Source organism: Paroedura picta, chromosome 4 (genome assembly GCF_049243985.1).
Source record: "Paroedura picta isolate Pp20150507F chromosome 4, Ppicta_v3.0, whole genome shotgun sequence".
Lineage (NCBI taxonomy): Eukaryota > Metazoa > Chordata > Lepidosauria > Squamata > Gekkonidae > Paroedura > Paroedura picta.
The window spans coordinates 94440357-94464411 of NC_135372.1; the positions used below are offsets into that span (position 1 = coordinate 94440357).

A 24055-nucleotide genomic window follows, 5' to 3' on the forward strand; every position below is an offset into this window, starting at 1 on the left:
TTGTACCCGGAAGTGCGCTCCTTCGTTGATCTGGGAGTTGGGGATGGTGACTGCTTCTGTAGGTCCCGGGGTGTCTCCCCCCGCGGCTGGGCCGGGAGCCGGGCCGGGCCCAGCGGAGGGGGCGGACTTGCTGTTCGTGGCATTAAGCGCCGGCTTCACGTCCCTGAGCCACCCGCTGCTCTACGTGAAGCTCCTGGTGCAGGTGCGGCTGGTTGGTGTCAGAGTCCCAGGTTGCCAGTAAGGCGTCCGTGTGGGGCAGACGCTTGAAAGGTTGATGAAAAGGACTGGGGAGAGCAGAGTTCAGATCACCACTTGGGCGTAAAGCTTGGTGGGTAACATTGGGGCAGCCTCTAAATGACTTCCCACGGTAAATTGTAGTGGGAGGGGTCACTGCAGCGTCCCAGAGCATCTCGAGGAATGGTGTTGTTTCCATAGAACTCTTGGAACTATTGCTGTTTAGGCCATGGATCCAGGTTTTGTTGCACTGCTCACAATGCTGTTTTGGGTAGGTGTTCAGGTGTTTTAAAATGTATTGGTCCAGTAAATGGGACTCCTTAGGTATGGCAGGCTCTAGAAGTTATCTCACAGATCTGCTTGTGATCAGTAGTGCTGGCTGCCAAGAAGCCAGTCTGCAGAGAAGACTGCATAAGTGTTGGTGCGGCTTCCTATGAGCAAGTCCCTCCCCCATGGGGACTGCGGTTGTGGATGATTTCACTTTAATCTTCTGTTTGTGGATGGGTTTCTATAAAAAGGGGTATACCAAAGAACGTTCATTTGGGCTGGCAGATGAAAAATTTTCTTTGTGTGAGGGAAACTGAGCAGTCTTTCTATTTTGCAGCTGAGGACAAATAGAAAATGTTCAGTCTCTATATTATTAGTAGTAAGTATTATTTACTGAATTTATATACTGCCCTCCCAAGTCTGACAGCTTAAGGTATAAACTTATCAGTAAAGATCAGTAGTTTCCAAAGAATACTTGTAAGGAGAGATTGCCTGATTGATATTTCTTTTAAAGGTCGGGCATGAACCTCTGCCTCCAACCCTTGGGAGAAACTTGCTGGGGAGAAAAGTATTATACCTACCTGGCTTTTTTACATATGGTGAGCATGTCCTACTAATGCAAGTAAGGTTTTGTAAATTTCCCAGTAAAGTCTATGCAAAGTTCAGATTCTTAGATCAAATGTTCATAAGATTCAGATAATCTTTTATATTTTAAGAAATGTAATCTTTTACAATATCAATTATTGCTTTTCATGGAAAGAAACATGAGATGCATCCCAGTCATTATTGTAGTTGAAGTGTTTGTTTTTTTTTTGCTTAACTTCTTGGACAATCAGTGAATTATTATAAGTCAGTGCATGGAATTATACAATGGTAAAAATCCACAATAAGTGCCAATAGGCTTATGAGTACAAGCTACTTTTTGAGAAGTTCCAACTGGGTGATAGATAAATTTGTTTATTCTTTTTTGCTGCCTGTAGTTCTCTGCAATTTTGTTCAGCTACTGGTTTCATAACAAATGGGGAATACTTAATATGATTGGTAGCACAATTATTTGAGAAACAGATCAGTTTATGTGTAAATAATTATGCATAAGTAATAACTAAATCATTCAACGTGTGTTGTGCCACGACACAGCATTTTTTATTTCTAAGACATAATAATTTTACATTTAAGATGTACAGTGGTCATCCTTTAGTTATACAAAAGGATATCACCTTCAAAGATAGAACCATGCCCTCAGTATCATGTTACGAGTCCCTTTATCTGAAAGCAACATATCCAAAACCTGTGTGGTGACTAAGGATATGTCACATAACCTACTGTGATGCCATTTATTTAATTTCCAAAGAGAAATAGTTGACCTCTATTTAAAAACTCAATTAGCATTCTATGTTGCACAAGGTGTACTCCTTAAAAGGGGTAGAAATATAATCAAGGTTAATCAAGTATTCAGTAGAGCAGGAGGTGTGAAAGCTCTTGCTCTGTGTGAAGAATGATTTATTTTGCTAACTGATCCCCTGATCTCTGTACTTCTAGTTATTTTGCTAGCAATGTCTGTTATATTTCTTCCTGCTTTCTGATTGTTGTAGCTTTATGCAGTAAATATCTCTTGACTGACAGAAGGACGGATAAATATAGCTACTTTATAGAGATCGTCTTATCTCATTTGTTTCTTAGCATGGTAGCATTTAGTCTGGTATTCCAAAGTCTGGATCCTTCAATTTTATTCCGTTGACCCCCACATGTTCCTCTAGTACAGGGGTAGTCAAACTGCGGCCCTCCAGATGTCCATGGACTACAATACCCATGAGCCCCTCCCAGTATTGTAGTCCATGGACATCTGGAGGGCCGCAGTTTGACTACCCCTGCTCTAGTATATAAGAAACTCTTGTAATGCAAGAGTTTTACACATCAGTAGAAGGCTGTTTGTTCTGGAAGGATATGCAAGTGCAAAGAAAATGGTAGCATCTGATCTCAAAGACTGTAAAAAGATGGAGCAGCTAAATTCAGAGGTGTTATAGTAAGGATTTGAACCCTTTGGGGTCAAAGGAAGCAACACAAGTAACCGTAGGTTAAATGAATCTTTACACTCTGACCTGATCCAATAAAATCCAGTGTCGGTAGTTGAAATGCCATGGATGGTATCCATTTTATAAAGAGCTACTGGCTCTTAGGTAGGTTAATGCCCTGAGATGTGCATTTTAGGAAGATTCTTAGTCAGTTTAAAGTTAGTGATCCAGAAGACTGATGAAGTGATACTGCTATTTTTTATTCCCTAGCCAGACACATTGTGAGAGTAGATGGGAAAAAAGGCTTGTTCCGTGGCCTCACACCTCGAATCATCTCTAGCACTTTATCAACTGTAACTCGAGGGCGAGTGAAGAAGGTAAGAGACAAATTGCCTTCCAGAATCAGTGTATTGGATACTACTTGTGAATTTAATTGTATTGAAGTGTATATGAATTGAAGTGTATTGAATATAACTTACAGCATCAAGCTATAAAATATTTTCAGATAGTCTTGCAGGGAGTAGAGATCAAGAACAGCCTTGGCTGTTTTGCTCATCCAACCAAAGACAGAAAAACATTTTGTCAACCTTTCAGCAGCTGGCCCCATGATAAATGGAGCCTCTCTATATATGCTTTGAACTTCAAATTTTATGAATAACTTCCTGAGCCCTGAGTGTTTTTGATCACAATCAAATGCTGATGGCACTCCTGGACCATATCTTAAATTAATTAAGTCACCATCAAATGGTTTTAAGTATGTCTGAATGCCTTCAAGTTCACTAAAATAATGAGGTGCTGATCCTCTCACAGTGACCCTTTATTTCCTGTGAAAGTTTTAGTTTGACACTTCTTGGCCTGTTCTGCTTTTGACAGTGGTGCTGTTGATTCCACTTTTCTAATCATCAATGACAGCTCCTCATTAAGAATGGAAGAAGTGCTGCTCTGTCTCCTGCCAAGATAAGTTGGCTGCCTTCCACTTTGTCTCCTCCTGCTGTGTACAAGAAAGCTCTGAAAGCAAGGCAGCTCAGCACTGTCTGCTCTAATGTATGGTTAAAACGTATCAGCAGGTTGCCCTCCTCCCTTCTCTGTGTTGTTCAGAAGTGGGGAGGGGGAAGATGGAGAGGCTCATGCAAACTCCACAGAGTTTTAGGTGCCAACTTCCTAATGCCATGGTTTGCTTCAAGCATTTGGTGATCAACAGGAGACCCTCGATTATTGTCCAGCAGAGAGTTTCAAAGAATATAGTAGTTTCCTTCTGGTTTTGGAAAGTGGAAGGAATTATACAGCAAAAGCATGGTGAAGAAGAAAGGAAGTTGTAGGAGCCGCTTTGAGTTTTCGCCCCTCTGAGTTTTTATCACAGACGGTGCCCACCCCTTTCTCCTCCTAACTTGCCCTTAGGGCTTTATTAATACCTCGGAGCGGTTACAGATTGTTGTTTTCAATGTTAGGCTTAATGCTATATCCAGATATGCTGCTCATAACATTGTGACTGTATGAGACTTTCTGTCTCATTAATAAACTTTTATTTGTTTAATACAACAATTGATTTCTATTAGTTCTAACTTTTCCATACATCTCAGATGACAAAAACTAAGATATGCTAAGGGTGTAGTAGTTTGTTGCCCCCTTTCTTGATTCTTGGATATATTCACAATTTTGCTTGTACAGAACTACAACTAACTCAGTTAGAAAATGAAGTAATTAGAAAACTAACTTTTAATTTGCATAAATATGCCAAACAGTACAGTGTTTAAATTATCCATTTTATGCTGTTAAAGCAATAAAATAAACAACTAAACCATACCATCTGAATGGGCCCACCTTAAGAATAACCTCACCCCTGAATGGGATGAGGAAATGGAGAAACTAAGATTTTTGGCTTATGTGGGTTTGGAGTTTTTTAACTGCTTTAGATTATTTATATATTATTTTGTATTTTAAATGATGTGAACCTTCTTGAGCTGGTAATACCAAGAGGGGCAGTATCTAAATTTAATTACAAATAAATAAAATTATATATGATAAGAAAATGTAGAATATATTTTTGCTTCACATTTCTACTCCTCTCTGCCCAAATATCTGATTGCTATTGCTTCACTTGCCATTGCTAATCTTAAAAAGGCATGTGGAGGGAAACTATCATTGTGTTTTCTCTTTTATACTCCAGGCCTTTCCTTTGGAGGATATGGAGCATGTTTCAAACAAGGATGATGTGAAAACTTCCCTCAGGAAAGTGGTGAAAGAGGTGGAATACACTTGTACTTGATAACAGCATCTCCATTTAATGGCTTTACAGTTTATCCAAAAATCCAGGGTGCTTGGTGTGAAGGTTGATTGGTTGTCCCTCCAATGCTGAGAAGGTGGGACAACCTATATGTGTGGTGGTGCTAAGACTGTTTAGAATTGAATTTGTATCTTACATTTTCCTGCTAATAGGCTGACTTGCTAAAGAGATTGATTTACTTTGCACTTAGGAACAAGTAAAATTGCTTAGAGTATGTAAGGAAGCCAGGAAGCTTGGGAAATTTCAAGGAAATAAATTTTTGACTTCAGATTTAACTCACCTGCAGCCTGAACAACGGATGCAAAGTTGTTCCCTTGACTTCTGATTACAGTTCAGCTTCACAATCTCACTTATCTGAGTGAACTGGGAGACAGAGTGATTTAACATAATGAAGAGGCCATGGAAGTGGCTGCATTCGATGTAGTCAAGCAACCAATTTTGTCATTTAAAAAAAATTAAATTCTATTAGAATACGTTTTCCCTTGTGACTGTCTACAGAGCCAGTCACAGCCAGATGATGCCATTTTCTCAAGGTGATTTGTGTTGTGTTTATATTTTATTAGACCTCCCATGAAATGATGATGCAGTGTGTGTCCCGGGTTATCTCCCATCCGCTGCATGGTGAGCTATGTGGAGTTTGCTCTTTTTCAGTCTTTCTCTGCTTGAACCTTAATCTTATAGACTGATCAAGAACCACTGTTTTTTATTTTGTCACTTGAAGACAATCATGTCTTACTGAACAATTTGCTTGGAATATGAATCTGTTGACAAGGCTGCGGCTTAGTGATGGAGCAGCTGTTTGGTATGCAGAAGGTCCCATGTTCGATCTCTGATGTCTCCAGCTTAAAGGACCTGTCTACTAGGCTGGAGTGATACTGTGGCATGATTTGGAAAGTAAAATGGTATTTGGGAAACCAATTTATATTTGGATAATTTCAGAAGGATCATTATAACCAGTAGCCATCAAAAAGAGTGTGATAAATATCAGAATGAACCCATAACAATAACATCTTTTATCTTAGTGGTATTCACTGACTTGGATCCCATGGTAAATCCCTGCTAATGGAAGGCATCTCCATCAGCAGAATGTGGCTTACTAGAGTCCCTCCTCCCACTGCCATCTGAAATGATGCTCCTGGGAGACAAAGTACCCTCCGAAACAGCACGAAAGGCAAATATATAAGTCTCCATTCCCTTGTCCCATTGGTGAAAAAATAATGTGGGATCCAAACCACTGACAGGTCTGCAAGAACTGTAAGCAGGTACTTGACTGTGTATTTAAAATGCGTATTCAGACTACTCCTGGACTGCTATTTAAAAATTGGATGTTGTCCATAGAAAAACTTTTATTTTCCCCAATCTTGGCTGCAACCTGTTAAGAGTTACCATATTGCAGCAATTATTTGGAATCTATTCTCACTGTTATGGACTTCAGGAAGCCACGTAATAACACAAATGAAGTCCTTTCATATATAAAGTTCAGACCCTATGAAATTTTTTTGCTGGTAGATTTTTTTTAGCAGAAACTATTGAAAATGATTGCAGTTTAAATGTAAGCCCAATCCTGTCAGATCACAGAAGTTAAGCAGGATCGGCCCTGGCTAGCACTTGGAACAACTTCCAAGAAATAGTAGGGTAATGCTATGGGGGCAGGCAATGGCAAACCGCCTCTGAATGTCTTTTGCCTGGCTGCCAGACCATCTTAGTATCTCCTGGCTACATTACACACACACCATCCAATAAATGAATAATATACAGCATAAGAACACCACCCTTTTGGTGGTGGTTTACTAGTGTGAAGGAATGTAGAAGTGGGCTTCTGTACCTTGATTCCGAATGATGTGTGGAGAACTGATCTCACTGGACAGATACTTATGAGGGATACTTCAGGCTGATCCTGCATTGAGTGGGCAGTTGAACTAGATGTCCTGTACGGCCTCTTCCAACTCTATGGTTCTATGATCTGTATCTGTATGATGTTGGTTTTGTGTTGTGGCCATGTTCACAGGACATTTGTGCAATGGCAAACTTTGCTTCTGTGTTCATTTCTCTCTTTCACAGTAATCTCTATGCGTTGTATGGTCCAGTTTGTAGGACGGGAAGTTAAATATGGGTGAGAATTTCTTGGTGTTCTTGAATTGGATGTTTAAAGTAAAGACCAGGAAGAATTGTCAGGAGCATCATTTTATCAGTATAAACTGCTGATGATAAACAACAATGGTGTTCACACAGTTTCCTCATAGTCAGCTGCATCTTTGCCCGATTTCTCTCCCCATCCCCAGTTGGAGCCAGAAGTACCAGATATCACACACATTGTGTAAATAACCTCCTCAGGACATGGGCAGACACATAAGCATAATATCACTTCATAGTATTCTGTACTGAAATGCACATGTTCAGAAATCTCAAAAGGGAGGGCACAGGGAAGATAGTAAACACTGTTCATGGGAACCAGCTTTCCACACAGCACATAGCCTGAATGCTGAAAGGCTACCCTTAGTGTCACTGTGTAGGTGCATTCCACACAATGGTGAGACTTGATGTCAATGCTGATGGAATTGTGCTGCATGAATTAGGGCAAACTAAGCTACATACTTATACAATTATAATAGGCTATTTGTAAATTATGGGGTAATGAACAATCTAGCATAATTTTCTAAGCTTTCTTTGCAAAAACCTCTGAATAAACCATCTGCCATGTTTGTGCTACATGGAACAATGGTTAAATCTTTACTATTCTCTGAAGGATGAGCTTCTTCCTTTAAGAATCGTCATAGCAGAGTTAGTTTTTTAAAAATGTTCTAAGGATACCATCAGTAAATGGTTCTCTGATACCATGTTTATCATTCTTCTGAATACTTCAAATTTACATAAAAGTGATCAGAGATTTCAGGAGTGGAAACACTTCTGTTGTTCCTTCCTTCTCTGGTCCATGCAATAAGGTTATAGGGCTGGTGGCTCCATGATGAACTTGCAGATGCATTATGTGGAAGGATGCTGGTAGCAACTGCAGTAATCTGCAGACTAAAGGGGGGCATGCAAGCCTTTCCCTGAGCCTTTCTCTTTCTCAACAGGGGTGTATTGAGCTCCATTGGGATGATTTTGAAAGAAGAAGGGTTTGGGGGATTCTTCGTGTACGTGAGTCTATCTACAATCCTATCAAATGTATTTAACTTGAACCCGTTATGTTGCTTTTTGCGATCAACATATTCAAGGTGGCCACAAATCCAAAATAAGAATCTGCTAGCAGAAGAGAAGGTTCATACAAAACACAAATTTTAAATGGCATTAAAAAACAGCAACCCCCAAATAGGAAGAAGAGGTTACCATTTCCACCCTTGTAGTCCAGGTAAGCAATGTTCGTCTAATAGATTACAGGAAAGGCTTGCCTCTTATAGCCTGTTCTGACCAGGGGTGTGCAAAAAACCCCAACAATGACTCGGTTTTTTTTCAGCCTTCAGGTATATTGAACACAAAAAATATCCATATTTCCCAGTATTCCTGAATCCCAGTACTGCTTTGGTATTTGAATTTGCTGAATTCCTGAATCCTTATTTATTTAATTTTTTTAGCTCTATTATACCCTATGGAGACCATAATAGTCAAATTCAGAGCCTGCAGAGGAAGTGCAAAATTTCTTAAGTAATAGGAGTTACTACAACTCGGTCAGTCAAAGTAGTGATGAGATTAGCAGATCTCACTTTGTGATTACACTTAGATCAGCACTAAGATCGCTAACATTCATCTTTGCAGTCAATGTTTAATGGTCTTTGCAGTGACCAAGTGCTGTCTTTTGTGGTTCGCAGAACTGCAGTTTGGAGAGATCAATTCCAGATTAGAGATGAAGAAAAATCCCAAGTGTTGTGCTCACTACTGATAACAAATTTCCAGCCCATTTTATAAAATCATTGAATTATCAGTTCAATTTTAAATACTGTTCTAGACCCTTTTTGTAACAAGAGAAAAATCTTTAAAATATCACATGGATGATACTCACCAATATGACTTGTTGATACCTTTATGAATTCGTAATCCCACAGGAAGGTGATCTGTTCCTATTGAAAAACCGAGGAACTTGAAACAGGAGTACAAAAGGTATACAACCATTAACAGTCCTTCTGGGCAGCTGAAACACAGAATGTTGTCTGTGGCAATTTGAAGCAACACATCCTGTTAGGTCTTTAGGAAGTAGTTATATCCCCTGCTGGCAATGAATGCCTGTAGTAATAGAAATTAATAGAGAGCACAATTTAGGAATGAGCTAGATGCCTTGTACATTTGTAAAAATTCTTTTTATCATTTGCTTAGATAGAAGAGCAAAGATTATTTAAGTATATAAAAATACATACACTAGTCAAAGAAAAGGATAGGGTGCCTTCATAGATAGTTGAACTTGGAACAACAAATAAATGGTTGTCTCTGCTTTTTCTTTTATATCTAAGAGACATATTCAGTTGATTTTGCCATATCAGAAATCTTCCAAATCTTATTTATTCTTCATTATCAGAGATCATGGTGATGGCACATTTGCTCTCCAATTCTGCTACATCCAGAATTTCAATTCTTTCACAGTATTAGAACTTATAATATTTAGTGGATTAGATAATAAAATATTCTTTATTATGAATCATTTTATAATTATCTTCCAAAACATTTTAATTTTGGAATATGCTTTGCAAGCCCCAATATGTTTCACCTCCATACTTCCACTTTGATATTTCTCTTAACTGATAAACAATCAGTTTATAAACTTGCTTTCTCAAGTTTATATGTAACAGAAGAGCAACAACTCAAGTCATATAATGAGATTAGGGAATTCAGTATGTTTCCATTTACAGTTTCCTAATATGCAACACCAAGGTTGACTCAGCCTTCCATCCTTCCGAGGTAGGTAAAATGAGTGCCCAGCTTGCTGGGGGGGTAAACGGTAATGACTGGGGAAGGCACTGGCAAACCACCCCGTATTGAGTCTGCCATGAAAACACTAGAGGGCGTCACCCCAAGGGTCAGACATGACTCGGTGCTTGCACAGGGGATACCTTTACCTTTAATATCCAACACATTTTTTGACAATGCTTCTTTACAGTCCTTCATATTATGTATCAGCAATTAAAATACTTTCTCATTTCAGTTTTCCTTCATTCTTAATCATAATATAACTCCTTAACCGGAAATATAAAATTGTAATGACAAACAGTTGTGGAATCTCTGTTTTTATAATGCATTGTTGAATTACATAAATGTTGACAATTTATCTGAAAGATTATCTTCTCCAAAAACATTCAGTTTAAGACTGTGTCTGCAGCATTACGCAGTGGGTCCCCAACCTTTTTCAGGCCAGGGACTGGGGGGGGAGAGAAGGAGGTCTGGGGACCGGAGGCGGGAGAGGGAGGCATGGGCGCTGGTGGGCGCACCTCCCCCCTGCAGCGCAGCACTCTCTCCACCCCCCCATGCAGCGTGGCCCTCAAGCTTAGCCATACTGTGGGGGGGAGGTGCGGGCGCAAACCCGCACCTCCCCCTGCAGCGCCACGCTCGCCAGCAGGTGCAAATGTGCAGGAACGGACCTGCCGTGCCTGCTCCCGCACCACCCACCACACAGTGAGGCTAGGCTTGAGCGCTGCGCCACACTGGGGGGGGGGAGAGAGCGCTGCACTGCGCTCTAATAGATGAATGTTCTGTGTTCATGACCAAGGAAAATTGAGATAATTGTACATATTTCATATATATCCTAAATATGACTCCCACTGCCAGGGTAGTGAAAGATATTATTGAGGGGTACCCTGGGCTTCAGTGGTACAGATATTTTGTTCCATATATAATAATATTATAGGTATCTTTATTTGCCCGAGTAGCCTGTAAACTTATGCAGTCTGTTGCTGTTTCCTGATATGGAGACCATGTAATATAACCATTACTGTGACTGCATAGGTTAATCTGAACCCTGTCTCACTGATATTGCCTACTTTGGAATGACTGCTCCTTCTCTGTTTCTGCATGGCACTTTCATTAATGACCTGTTGGTTTTAAGCAAATAACAGTTAGATTAAATTGAATGGTATTATGTTTTCATTTGGTAGCATCTCCAACAAGAGAAAATGTATCACTCCAGGTAATAGATTATGATAATATTGCTGGACTTAATGGCTTCTTGGTCTTTTCTGTTGCCTGTACCATTATAATAGTACAAGGTCTGAGTATAAAGAAAGCATTTAGTGTTGTTGTTTTTTAAGGTGGTCCATATGCCATGGTAGAGTTTCTAGTAAAAGTTTTGCATATTCCTCTTCCAAAGCAAGCCATATTTTTTCCCTGTCCAATTTTGTCCATTGAACAATGGACTTCAGTTGGGAGGCAGAATTAAGAATGCTATGCCTGTAACACAGTGGTTCTCAACGTGGGGGTTATGACCCCTTGAGGGGTCATTCAGCCCTTTCCTGGGGGTTGCCGGTGGCAGCAGCTGCATGGTGCTGGCCTCCTCCACGCTGCCTCAGAGCTCATGGAAGCCATGGAGGAGGCCAGCACCACGGTGAGCCAGAGTGGTGGCGGCGCATGCGCCTGCTCGCACACACATGTGCGCGCACACTGCCGACACCCCTGCTGTAGGGGTCACAGCATTAGGGCGGTTGAGAACCACTGCTGTAACATAGATCCGCTTTTTCCAAGCTTGTATTATTGTCAATATTTGTGGACTTATTTTTAAAAAATCTGTTTATTCTGTGGTTGCATACAGACAAGTATATAGTACTGGTGGTATGGTAACTTTTTTACTGCCCTGTGGGTAAATACTATGGAAACAGACCCTTTCCTCCTTACCACGATAAGTTACTTTTTGGAAGTGATAATAACTGTATTCATCTTACAGTTATTACTGTAATAAGTTACAAGATAAGTTACTTCTTGGAAGTGATAATAACTGTATTCATTTTATGTATATTGGTTTATTATTATTAAGTATTCCTCCAGAATTATTTTCTGTGCTATCCCTTTGAAATTCTGCATTCTCAGTGCACTGAAATTTGGTCTGGGCTCCTTTTCTCTTCCCTAAAGAACCAACAGTTTATAAGCAAATGGGAAGCTTCATATTGTTCCTTTTCTCTATGTTGGTGGCCCAGATTTTGATTTAATACTTTAGTTCAGCATTTTGTATTCCCAATATGCGTTCTATATTCTGAGTACAAAGATGAGATTATAACATCGGTATAATTGTGGAATCTCCAGATCTTTTGAGGTTAATTGAAGAGTTGGTTTTTTTTGTAAATCCAGGTTTTATTCTTGCTTTCCCAGTGGTTTAATTCCACATATTCTAGGTGATGTTGTCTTCCTGTGGTGCTGCAACCTTCTGGCTCACTTCATTAACACCTATGCAGTGGATGACAATGTAAGTCGCAGCCTTTTTGAACTTTGGGGGGCCTGGGGGAGGGGGTTGTTAATATAACGAGTATGAAATGGTTTTAGCAGGCTGATTAATGGTTGAACTAAAAAAATACTTAACAGTGAAAGAAGTGTAAAATAAATAAAATAAAAGTTCATTGACTTATTTAGGAACATGGTTGAAGATTTATGAACCTTACCTTAGTTGAAGATGTATGACATTGGACTTAAATGAGCCATAATCTTTCTTTCTGCCATTTAAAAAGATTATATGTTGATGACAAAAGTAATCAAAAGAACGACTTAGCTTTGTTTATATCTGTGCAAATTTTGCTCTGATTGTATCTATGATTGACCATTAAAAATCCTATGGATGGGTCTCCCAACTGGTTCTGCCCTGCGCACATGGTTTCTTTTGGACAACATTGCTTTGCTTAGATTAATTTTCTGTTTTCAGTTACAGCATACAGAGTTATTTCTTATTTCTCAAAGCTGCTTTTTAATATGGCTCGTGAAATCTGTTCCTTCTTGTGTATGGCCTCAAATATTAAGCTAGGTGGAGTGTGACCCAAGGTTCTAAAGAGCAGGCTGACCCGCATAGAATAATGTAATGACTCTGGGGTCTTGGCCTTCCTTTTAGAGAAGTTGTAACTGCAGAAACCCCATCTCAATGGGTACTTCTTGAGAAACCAAAATAGTACTACTGCCTGCACAGGTCAGACACGTTAGTTTATAGCTGCAGGAAGTCTCTGCCAGTTTGTGTTTACTTTTGTTTTCCCTTTTCTTTTTTGATAGTGGTATGGATTATTTGATCTTCCTGTATTCACTTAATCCATACAGTGTTTTAGGCATAAGACAGTCTGGTTCCTTTTTTTCAGTTCAACCAAGCCTCTGTGATCCGGAGTTACACCAAGTTTGTGATGGGGGTAAGTAAACAAATCTTTCTGATGTGCAGTTACTAGACATTTGGTGGCTGGCTAGTATGATTCACTTAGATAAATTCTGTATGCACTCGTGCATACTCTGGCTTAAACAGTGAGTGGTAGCAGTTGTTTTGGAGGGAGTGCTTCTGATCTGAGATGTTTAAAATATTGTCTTTTGATACTGTGGCTTAAAAGTACTGTTTTCAAATCTCTCATATTTGGGACCAGTAGTATACTTAACAATCTTTCTTAGTAAGTGTGCCTCAACTCCAAAATATGAAAGAATACCAGTTAATTGTGGCAGTTACTGTGTGATCTACTCCCTTAACTTTGCTGCAATTCTGAACCCTTCTCTCAAGATGCATAGCACCGTGCCTTGGAGAGTTAGTCTTTTGCAGGCCCCCTGAACCTCCTGATTTTCCTCAAAAGTGCCCCCAGCCATCACTAGCTCTGCCACTTGTGCTTTAAAAGGCCTGTAGTTTATAAAAGGAGCAGCCATTTGTCCTTAAAACTCTGGCCAGCTTGAGACATTTCATATTAGATGCCTTAAAAGATTGGCATTGGCAAGTAGTCCTTATACTGAATGCTTACAGTGCTGCTGACTCTTGTGTCCTCTGAGTGCTAAAGCTTGAGAAACAACTGTACTGCCCATCCAGATTCAAATAAACCAAATAAATCAACATTTGGGCTGAATCCCAGCCATTAATCTTTTAACCCTTTTAGTATGTGGGTGTCTTTCCAAGTATATCCCAGGTTTTTAATAGAAATTGGTGGGACTGAACATTGAAAGCCAGTGTGGTGTAGAGTACCAGATTATGATCCGGATGACCCAAGTTCACATCCCCACACTACTACGAAAGCTTGCTGTATGACCTTGGGCCAATTACACTCTCTCAGCCTCACCTACCTCACAGGGATGTTTTGATAAAACGGAGGAGATGAGAAAAGTGCAAGCTACTTTGGGTTCCCATTGGTGAGAAAGTCAGTGTATAAGTGAAGTAAATTTATTTATTTGCACAATTTATAGCTTACACTGACAATCAGACTGGCTGCTAGAAGTGCCTTCCACCTTTCCCAGTCAAAATAATAAAAATTGTAAGAAACAAGAAGAGTTGGTTTTTATGCCCTGCTTTTCTCTGCCAGAAGGAGTCTCAAAGCAGCTTACAATCTCCTTCCCTTCCTCTCCCCACAACAGGCAGCCTGGGTAGGTGGGGACTGAAAGAGCCTTGCTTTTACTGCTCTGTGAGAACAGCACTATCAGAGCTGTGATGAGCCCAAGGTCACCCAGCTGGCTGCATGTGCAGGAGGAGCGGGGAATTAAACTCAGCTTGGCAGATTGGAAGCTGCTATTCTTAACTCCACTACACCAAAGTGGCAACAGAATACTAAAATAATAGCAAAAGCATAAAATAGTCAAAAGACTGTAGGCCGACTTGTCAGAGATGTTACAACTGTCGCTTTCCATAGTTCTTCTGATGGTCTCTTTCTAGGTAATCTGCATTTGGTAGGAATACATGTTTGCCCTTTCTAGTTTTATTTCAGTGGTATGGATTCTTCCTATTCATCTTGCATTAAACTTTGCACGGAAAAAGCCTTAAACCTACTTTGTTTCAGATTGCTGTGAGCATGCTGACATACCCTTTCCTTCTTGTGGGAGATCTCATGGCGGTGAACAACTGTGGGTATGTGATTCTGCTCTTTTCCCCAGCCCCCAAGAACTATCCAGCCTCTTAAATGGAAATACAGCAAGTTGTTTCCTGTTTGGCAGAGTCCACTTATAGCTTTCCCATACCAGAGATCATAGCACTGTCCCACATAAAATAGAGAAGAGAACAATGTAAGAACAACTGGGGAGAAAAGCAGGGTATAACTGAAGTAAATAAATGCATACAGATTGTTCCCTTTATTGAAGAAAGATCATATGGCTTTCAGCAGAAGGGTTAGACAAGGATATTCATTATAAGGCACAGCCCTGAAGAATTCCGGAGGATGACAGACTGGCTGTATGTGTGCATGTATATAAATAGCCCACACATATTTTTATTAGCACAGCTTGCATTTTTATCTTAATAAATATGAAGCAGACTGTATGTGTCTTTCTGAATTTAAAAACCTAGGGCTTTCTACAAAGGCAGCTGGTGGATGAGTTTTTAGTCCAGCAATTGTAAAGTATATGTAGTTTGTGGAATAGTCAGATGGGGTGGGGTGTGTGTATGTGTTGCAGTTTTAATGACATTTTCTTAGGGCAGGAACTTAATCTGCATTGTGCTTTAGTTGTAATTGAATACATAGATGCAGATTACTTACCCTGTTTATTCTCAATATTGTATATGCACTGTTTGTTCTTTGCTCCCATTGTAAACTATGCAGAGTACAGTTGACTGTTTGTTTATTTTGGGGGGGTTGTTTGGTTTGGTGTTTTTTTAACATTGTGTAGGTTACGTGCTGGCCTCCCTCCATATGCTCCTGTGTTTTCCTCTTGGATTCATTGCTGGAGACATCTCAGTGCTGAGGTGAGCACGAACAAACTTTGCTTCGAGAAAGCAGTACACTGAGTTTCTTGATGATCACATCTCCTGTAAGGGAAAGAAACATGTTGGCTTTTTGTGATTAGATGAATCTCTAATATGAGCAAACCTGCCTTTGTCTCATCAGCATTTGCAAGAGATCATCTTCTTCCATTCATTTCAATATTCCTGAAACTACTGATGTGAAGCTGAACAGGTTTTCCTTATTTTGCCTTTTTATCAAAGTGGGTCTTCCCCCTCACCAAAATCCATACTCTTCCTACTTATCTCCAAGAGCTCTACCCCACTTCATTCCCTAGTCCACTCTGTCATCTAGCATGTGGGACTCCCAACTTTTCTAATAGTGACAGGGACACTGGCATGCTGAAGGAAGCAAATGCGGTGTTCCACACCTTGTGCTGTTCTTTATCACTGGAGAATTCCACTGAATGAAAGGTGATATGCAGCTGTCATATTGCAAAATCGCAAAAACAAGCTCCCTGCTTCATGAGAGAGGACATTCTGTGCTGCTTTTTTCTTGATTTTTGTAAAAATTTGTTTTTGTTTGGTTTGGTTTTTCTGCTGCTTTTATATAAGGACCATCTAAAATTGCAGCACTTTTGGTTGGCATCGAAAGCCAGCCTTTGAGCTGCACAGCTCTGTCCTTCAAGCACAACAAAGGTTGGTCTTCACAACAGTACAAATTCACCGTCCAGTTATTATATGAACTGAAACTAACTTATTCCTTTAGTTTTTCCAACCCCTCCTTGGGCTTCAGATTGTAACATCCCTTTGTGACTTGGCCCTCCTAGTCCACACAGCACACATTCTAGCAGCAGTTGGGGGACCGCTTTCAGGGATAGATATCTGTAACCAGTTCCCCTAAATGCTTTCCTCTTCTCTTCCTAGGGGCAGCTGTTCAGAGGCTCCAGCTTGCTCTTCCGCAGAGCATCCCCATCAGCAACTTTCCTTTTTGATTAATCTCGTCAAAAATGGGGAGGCAAACAAGCTCTTATGGAAGAAACATTATAAGCTTGCTTTGACATTTTTTTAAAAAATGAAGTTAAAGGTGAAGAGTAAGACTGTCTTCTCCCCAGCAGGTTGGATTGGTTTTCTAACTGCATTGGGGTTACCATATAACTGTAAAATGTTGCCAGTCAGAGGAAAGGGGCAGCTGCTTAGTACTGGATCTTAACCTTTCTCCTGGATAGTACAAGTTGGGGAGACATCAGGCTTGTGCACCTGTGCTGCTGGCAGCCAGGCCTCCAGAGCAGAGAACATTTGTGTCCAGAAGACAAGGAGCATAGTGGTCCAATTGGTTCTGCTCTATATCATAGGTCATGTATGTTGCTACTGTAGGAGGAAATATAACAGATATGCAAGCTGTTCTGATGCAGGATTTCTAATCCATAGGGAATATCTGAAATACATTATCTCAACTTTTTAATGCACATATTAAACTGCTTTTCATCAGTTAAATGAACTAAAGATCCAACAATGGATGATTTGATTAATCATGGATTCTGAAGTACAGGAATTTTTTGTAGTTATAACACTGTTGGGAATGACTTAGCAGGGTTGTGCCACAATCAGACAAAGTGCTGCTGTGTATAGATGTGTAATGATTTTCCCCATCCTACTTACCATGGTGCTAGTTTGTTGTGTTCTGTGTACTTGTGTTACACAATTATTCTAAATGCATTTGTTTTAACTTCAGCAAAGCTTGGAAATGTGGGTCCTGAGCAAGTATGTTAATTTGGTAATTTTGTATACAATGAAGTATGAGATATCTACCTTATCTTTTCTTCATTCTTGGATGACCCAAGAAGAGACGGCACCTTACATCTGGAAAGCTGCATGAATTCCTTAAAGGAATGGGGTCACATTATCCAAATTAGTATCCCTTTTGCTTCTGGATAAATTTGTTTTGAAGTCTTGAAGATTTCATTGGGGTAGCATATATGCATATGTATTGGGCAGAATGTAAAATAACGCTTGTGGAATCTGGAATGACAGTTGCTTCCTAAACCTTTTAACTCACCGTCACTTTTGATGCCATTTTATGTTAAAAGTAAACGCATGGTCAGTTTTTGTAATGGATTTAATAACATGATGGAATTAACTTCACTCTGAAATAAAACTGTGAACATACTTTACTTTCTAATGTCATGTTATGAGCCAAATCCCACTAGTTAGGACCATACCACACACTTCCAGTGCTGTACCAGGAGATGAGGGTGTACCTTCAGTGATGTTTTGGAGAGGCACAACTGACAAAGGAGAAAGTTCTGTTCCTTGAGCAGAACTTCAAAATTGGTACTTTGTATACAGTCCAGGGGCTTCTTTTCATTCAGAGTAAAGTGTTCTCAACCTTTTATTGCTTATATTCAAGGCCAGGCACAAGGGGGGAGGATGTTGAGATTTAATCCCCCCCCCAAAATTAAATAAAAGAAATAATACAAAAACTGCTCATTGAATTAATGGAAACCTATTAACAATAGTATGAGAAAAAATAATAGAAAAAGTTTAAAAATGCATGAAAAAGTGAGAAAGAACTACCGTATTTGCCGGCGTATAAGGTGACTGGGCGTATAAGACGACCCCCCAACATTTTCACTCAAAATATGGAGTTTGCCGCTGCCGTGAGCCCAGTGGGGAGGGGAGCTGCCGCCGCTCACCGCCGCTGTGAGCCCAGTGAGGGGGAGCTGGCGCTGCCCACCGCCCACCGCCCGCAGCCTGCCGTGAGCCCAGTGGGGGGGAGCTGCTCGCCGCCCGCCGCTCGCCGCTCGCCACCACTGTGAGCCCAGTGGGGGAGAGCTGCCGCCGCCCGCCACCACCGTGAGCTCAGTGTCGGGGGGGGGAGCCGCCCGCCGCCCGCCACCCGCCACCGCATCCAGACTGAAGTGCACCCGGCGTATAAGACGGCCCCCCCAATTGGAGGCATTTTTTTGAGAGGGAAAAAGCCGTCTTATACGCCGGCAAATACGGTAATTAAGAAGTTTCACAAAGATTCTAGACTGTATTGAAAACACACACCCTGTCAAAATCCTGTGCATGGGCCTGTTCATATATAATGGGTGCAATTGATTCCTTTTCTACCTCTGCAGTCTGGGCTGGATTTTAAAATGCTATGGAATAGGCATAAATTCTCTTGTTTTAGTAATCTTGTCTGACTTGCTAGCTTCTCAGACCCATTAAATGTTTCATTCACTGCTTCAGTAGTATATAGCTTATAAATAACTGCTTTAGTTAAGTCACAAACTGCAACGTAATCTTCAGGCAGCCGAGATGATGATCAACAGAGTGAGAGTTGGTGTAATACAATGAGCTAACTACTCAATACTATGCATATATTTACAAGCAAATCCCATTGAGTTATATAGAACAAGAGTGCATAGGATTTTAGTCTAAATGTGTCAGCTTGTAAATCTGCAGCAGGGCATGGTACTTACCACCTCAAACAAGTTCCAGGCTGCAGGGTCAAGAGTTAATAAGTGTAGCCTTCATTTAAAAGAGTAATCACCAGGAATTTTATTTATTTATCCTATTTCTATACCAACCTTCCGTAAGGCTCAGGGTGGTTACATAAAACATAGGGGAGTACATTATAACGATAATCACAACAATAAGGTAAGAACCAGTATTGATCAACAATAACATAGCAATTAGTAATACAATAGAACTTTTCAAACAGAACCCATGGGGGGGTCAGTTGGGTTGAGGATGCCTGTGATGACTGGGGATCAGCTGAATGGAGTCTGTCAGCCTCAGTCGAATGCCTGTTGTAGGAGCTCCCTTTTACAGGCCCTTTGGAATTGTGGGAGTTCAGGAAGGGCCCTGATCTCTTCAGGGAGCTCATTCCACCAGATGGGGGCCAGGACTGAGAAGGCTCTTGCTCTGGTTGAGGCCTGCCATGCTTTTTTGGGGTGAGGAATCCTCAGCCAGTTGGTGGTGGATGAGCATAATGTTCTTTGGGGGGTATAGGCAGAGAGGCAGTCTCTCAGATACACTGGGCCCAGACTGTATACGGCCTTGAAGATGATTACCAGAACCTTAAGCCTGATCTGGAATTCAACTGGGAGCCAGTGACGTTGTTGAAGGGCAGGCTGGATATGGGACCTCCATGGTGTGTAGGGCTAGTTACAGAAGGCCTGTGTAGGGCTAGTTACAGAAGTCAAGTCTAGTGACCGTTGCATTGATCACTATAGCTAGATGTTCTGGGGCCAAGTTGGACGCTAGTAATTTGGCCTGGCACAGGTGGTAGAAGGCCTGCCATGCTGCTCTCAGGACCTGTGCCTCCATGGAATGGACAATGGAAGTACAATTCAGAGTCAGTAGGCAATGCATCCTCAGGACAATAACTCCCCCCCCCCTCCACGCATAGCCCTTGGATCCAGATTACAGCAAGTGCAAGCCATGTATGTTACTTCTGCCCTTGCCATCACATTCCTCAAACTGTGATTCAAGTAGCTGTTTGAGTCATTTGTACCAAGAACTGTCCTTGATCCATGGTTCTCTGTACCATGGGCTAACCAGTTCGCTATAGACCGGTCACTGGCTTGTATCCAACAAGAACGTTTAACAGAATTCTATTTATGAATGTTATTTCTAGTCCTTTCTCACTGAGATTCAAAGTGGATGGCAAATATAAGTCAGACGGAACATCTGACAAGCAATGTAATTGGATTAAGATGCAAAAATTAAAACTCAGTAACAATTTGGAACAAAGCTGAAATAAAGCTAAATATTAACATGGCATATTAAATTATGGAGAAATTGGAGAAGTGGATAATACAACAACAGAGAGTCCTCTGTATAGTACTAGTCCAGTCTTTATTAAAGCATTCTCCCTGAACCACTTCCACAAGGTCTTGTTATCCTCATAAAAATGCCCTCCTAAATCCACTTCTGGTGGAGAGGACAGGTTAGACAGGTTAAATAAATAAATTATGTTTTTTGAAGTTTGGATGCCAGGAGAATGGAACCCTTCCTGACTTCATCAAGCAAACAATTCAGGAATGTGCGGTCCACAACAGAGAATTCCCTTGTACAGACAAGTTATCGATCTTGCCCATTTTCAGGTTGGCACTCTCAGAAGGTCTAGCTCAGATGAGTAAAGCTATCTGTAGAAAAGCATAGAAGGAGAAGCAAACTGGCAGATATAAGGGACTGAAGGCAGGTAGGGCTTTGAATGTGATAGCCAGTGCCTTGAATGAACATAGTCACTGGCAGCCAAAGAAGTTAGTGCAAAATGGGGCTAATATGTGTGCTCTACCTAGTTCCTGATAAAAACGGAGCAGTAGCATTCTATGTCAACTGGTTCTCCAAATTGATTTTGAGGGGAAACCTTCATAGAGTGCATTACAACAGGCTAGTCTTGATGTTACTGTGCCATGGATCTAGGTGACCAGGGATGTGTTTTTCTCAAGGGTTGCCTTTGTAAGTATTCCAGTGCGGAGAGCTGCCAACTTTTCAGGAGTACTTCCAGAGTTCCTTTGCTGCCATGTTACTTTCTTGGTGAATCGATAGTGAGTTAGCTAGTCAGCTAAATCATTAACGTGGTGATAGCAAGGTCTGCTCTTTCTTGTGAAATTCCCTGCACTTGTTGACAAAAATCCATAGCTCAGTGCCGTGCATCAATGAGTACTTAGATTCAGTCCCTGTTATCTTCAGTTAAAGCAGTGGTTCTCAACCTTCCTAATGCCGCAACCCATTAATACAGTTCCACATGTTGTGGTGACCCCCAACCATAAAATTATGCAAGTGTTCTTTCACAGAAATTAAACCGAAACTGACCAATGGTGTGAAGATCCATTGTTCATGATTGAATATAAATTGTATATAAATTGGCAGGTGCCTTCAGGAGCGGCAACAGTGGCAGCCCGCGCCCCCTGCCAAGCTGCTTGCCCTGCCGCAACCCCTTTGAAAGGGTCATTTGACCCCCAAAGGGGTCCCAACCCCCAGGTTGAGAACCACTGAGTTAGATCACGGGGTCAAAAAATCTGACAGTTTTCTGTTTCTGTCGGTATAAGGTCATTTTATATTCCCTCCCTTTGTTAAAGTTGCCTAATTTTCATTGTGACAGCCTCCATTCACCATGTCCTTTTTGACACCATAGGAGTGTAGTTTTTCTGCCGTCCAAAAGATCGGAAGAAGAGTTTGTATGATATCAGCTAGATGTTTAGCAGCTGACTGTGCTTTGCTGAGAAACTGACCAGGATATTAATAGAATGTCACAGTAGTGAGGCCTCAAGCTATATAAATGTCATGAAAGGAGGCAAGTTTCTCCTTCCTTGAAGCCCCTCTCTATAGCTTTTTGTTCAAAACCTCCTGTGCATTGATGGCGCAGATACCTCTGGCATACAGACAGGGCACAGAAAGAGCTCAAATGGTGCTTCAGATCCCTTGAAATAGTGTGTACTCGGCTGATTCTAAAACGTAGTTTTTAGGCACTCTTTTCATCTCTCATATTCTTGAGCTGGTGACTCAGCTTGAGTGCCTTAAGACAGGGGTAGTCAACCCGTGGTCCTCCAGATGTCCATGGATTACAATTCCCATGAGCCCCTGCCAGCATTTGCTCATGGGAATTGTAGTCCATGAACATCTGGAGGACCACAGGTTGAATACCCCTGCCTTAAGAGATCCCTTTCTAACAAAACTGCTCAGTACTTTACCTTTTACTAGGGAGCAGGATAAAAGGGAAATCATCTTTTCCTTCCCTCCCCTTCCTGATATTGAAATAAAGTTTGTTGGACTGATGTGACAGAATGCATACCATTTTCTCTTTCCATGTTAACATCCTAATGTCGGCCCTCTATGGTCTGCTGGGACGACATCAGCCTCCGTTCCTCTCCTGCTTCCTTCCCCTTTTGTATCTGGTTCTGGCAGCCGCTTCCGTCTGATGACAAAGTACATGGCAAGATCATCTTGCACTGCAAATGGCTTCTCTCACTCTTCTCCCCCACCCCCAGCCCAATTAGAGCAACTGTGTTGCAGGAGGCTGCAGCTAGGAAATACAGTTCACCATTTTTGCTGCAGTTGTGACAGCTTCTAGTTCTTTGTTTTTAATCAGCATTACTGCTCTTGGAGAACTTCCAGTGCATAGTTCAACAGACATGCGTTTATTTTGTGTAGGTGATAAAGTTTCAAATGGGCTTAGTATAAAATGGAAGATGTGCATGTTAGTTGCTCAAAGAAAGTTGAATGGATACACAGGTTAGTCAACATCTCTTCTTCAGAGCCCCCATGCTGAAGCTTATCTGTCATCACTGTTTCTCCCATTGGCAGCTTCTGTCTGTACATGTTAAAATGGATGTTAAGCGTATAGTTAATATACTTATGTCAAATGACTAGCCATCACATCGCAGTAATTACTAAGACAGTACAAAACCAAATAGGCACAGGTAGATTTATGTTTTTCAAGCTTGGTAGTCACAGGAGAGATGAACTGAATATGTGAAATTTCTGACATTTCCAGTTATGTTATGTGCAGGTCCAAACTTAAAATCTAACCAGATGCAGTAGGATTTGGACTGCAGAAATCTGAAACAAGGCAGAAGTATTAAATACCACATGCTAATGCCAGAAATGCCATTACATAGGTAGAAACGTAATGCAAGTAAAGCAAGAAAAAAATGTACAGTAACAATACATATTAGTAGTACAGGCCAGCGGTCCCAGACCGAGGGGGCTGCCCTGCCACTCTGCCGCCGGCTCACCTTTGGTGCTCTCCAGCAGCCGCTGGGGCTCTCCCTCGGCATGGCACTGCGCAGCTGCTGCTGGCAACACCCCCCCCCCGGGCCTCAGTAAAATTCTCAAGCGTTGACCGGTCCCTGGTGATAAAAAGGTTGGGGACCACTGGTATAGGCCACAGTCCTATTCCCTCTATTAAAATGTCTTCCTGATCAGTCTAATGTAAGGTGACCAGGGGTCCCGGGTTCCGTGGGACAATCCTGAAATTTTTTGTCCTGTGTCCCGAGGTGTCCTTCAAAAATCCTGCTTTTGTGAAGCGGTCATCAATGCGGCCGGTCCTGCCAGTCACCGTGCAGGAACTGCCGCATTAGCGGCCGCTTTGCACACTCACCCTGAACATGCCCGCTTCCCCTCGGCGTGGTTTCCCACGGTGGCACGCATGTGCAGAGCAAACTCCGCCCTCTTCCCACGTGCATGCGCACCCGTTTGGCGGCAGTTTCGGGCTGCTGAGGGGGCAGGAGTGAGTCCAGCTGTGAGGGGGGTAGGTGGCGCCAGAGGACCCTCCCCCTCCTTTTCCTCCCGGGCTGCAGCGCCACATCCCACCACCGGAGAAGGGGAGATGCTCTTCTTCTTCGTGGCGGCACCCGGCAGGAACCGGAGCCGCTCTCTGGAGCCAGGCAAGAACTCCCAGGTAAGGCGGCTGAGTACTCCCCACACACACGACAGAGCCAGCCCGCCCATGCATCTCCCCCCCCCCACCATGTCCCA

General features: G+C 41.6%; 1 protein-coding gene and 1 long non-coding RNA gene across 5 annotated transcripts in view; one reads left to right on the forward strand and one right to left on the reverse strand.

Annotated features, from left to right (window-relative positions):
• Positions 1–17746, forward strand: MTCH1 (mitochondrial carrier 1). 3 transcript variants are annotated; one of them, XM_077334336.1, is made up of 13 exons: positions 1–202; positions 1016–1100; positions 2784–2890; positions 4681–4758; positions 5361–5418; positions 6859–6910; positions 7872–7935; positions 10875–10906; positions 12079–12172; positions 13044–13091; positions 14703–14770; positions 15526–15601; positions 16505–17746. In XM_077334336.1, the coding sequence occupies exons 1-13, from the start codon at positions 44–46 to the stop codon at positions 16574–16576; spliced, it is 993 nt and encodes a 330-aa protein (XP_077190451.1). In that variant the 5' UTR covers positions 1–43; the 3' UTR covers positions 16577–17746. The 3 variants fall into 3 exon arrangements, with proteins under 3 accessions (XP_077190451.1, XP_077190452.1, XP_077190453.1); XM_077334338.1 differs by lacking the exon at positions 1–202 and adding an exon at positions 348–505; XM_077334337.1 differs by lacking the exon at positions 10875–10906 and having other exon boundaries at positions 7872–7931.
• Positions 14973–24055, reverse strand: part of LOC143835905 (uncharacterized) — a 14864-nt gene continuing 5781 nt past the window's right edge. Inside the window, exons 2-3 of one of the 2 annotated variants that reach the window (XR_013230401.1) lie at positions 22371–22889; positions 14973–15664 (exon numbers count right to left, since the gene is read on the reverse strand). This is a non-coding gene — a long non-coding RNA (uncharacterized LOC143835905). The remainder of the gene's footprint in view (positions 15665–22370; positions 22890–24055) is intronic. The other variant, XR_013230400.1, reaches the window with a different exon arrangement.

Coding starts and splice junctions, on each gene's coding strand:
- MTCH1 (XM_077334336.1), top strand. CDS start 44: ATGGTGACTGCTTCTGTAGGTCCCGGGGTGTCTCCCCCCGCGGCTGGG. Junction 203..1,015: donor ACGTGAAGCTCCTGGTGCAG/GTGCGGCTGGTT, acceptor TTTCTTTTAAAG/GTCGGGCATGAACCTCTGCC. Junction 6,911..7,871: donor GGACGGGAAGTTAAATATGG/GTGAGAATTTCT, acceptor CTTTCTCAACAG/GGGTGTATTGAGCTCCATTG.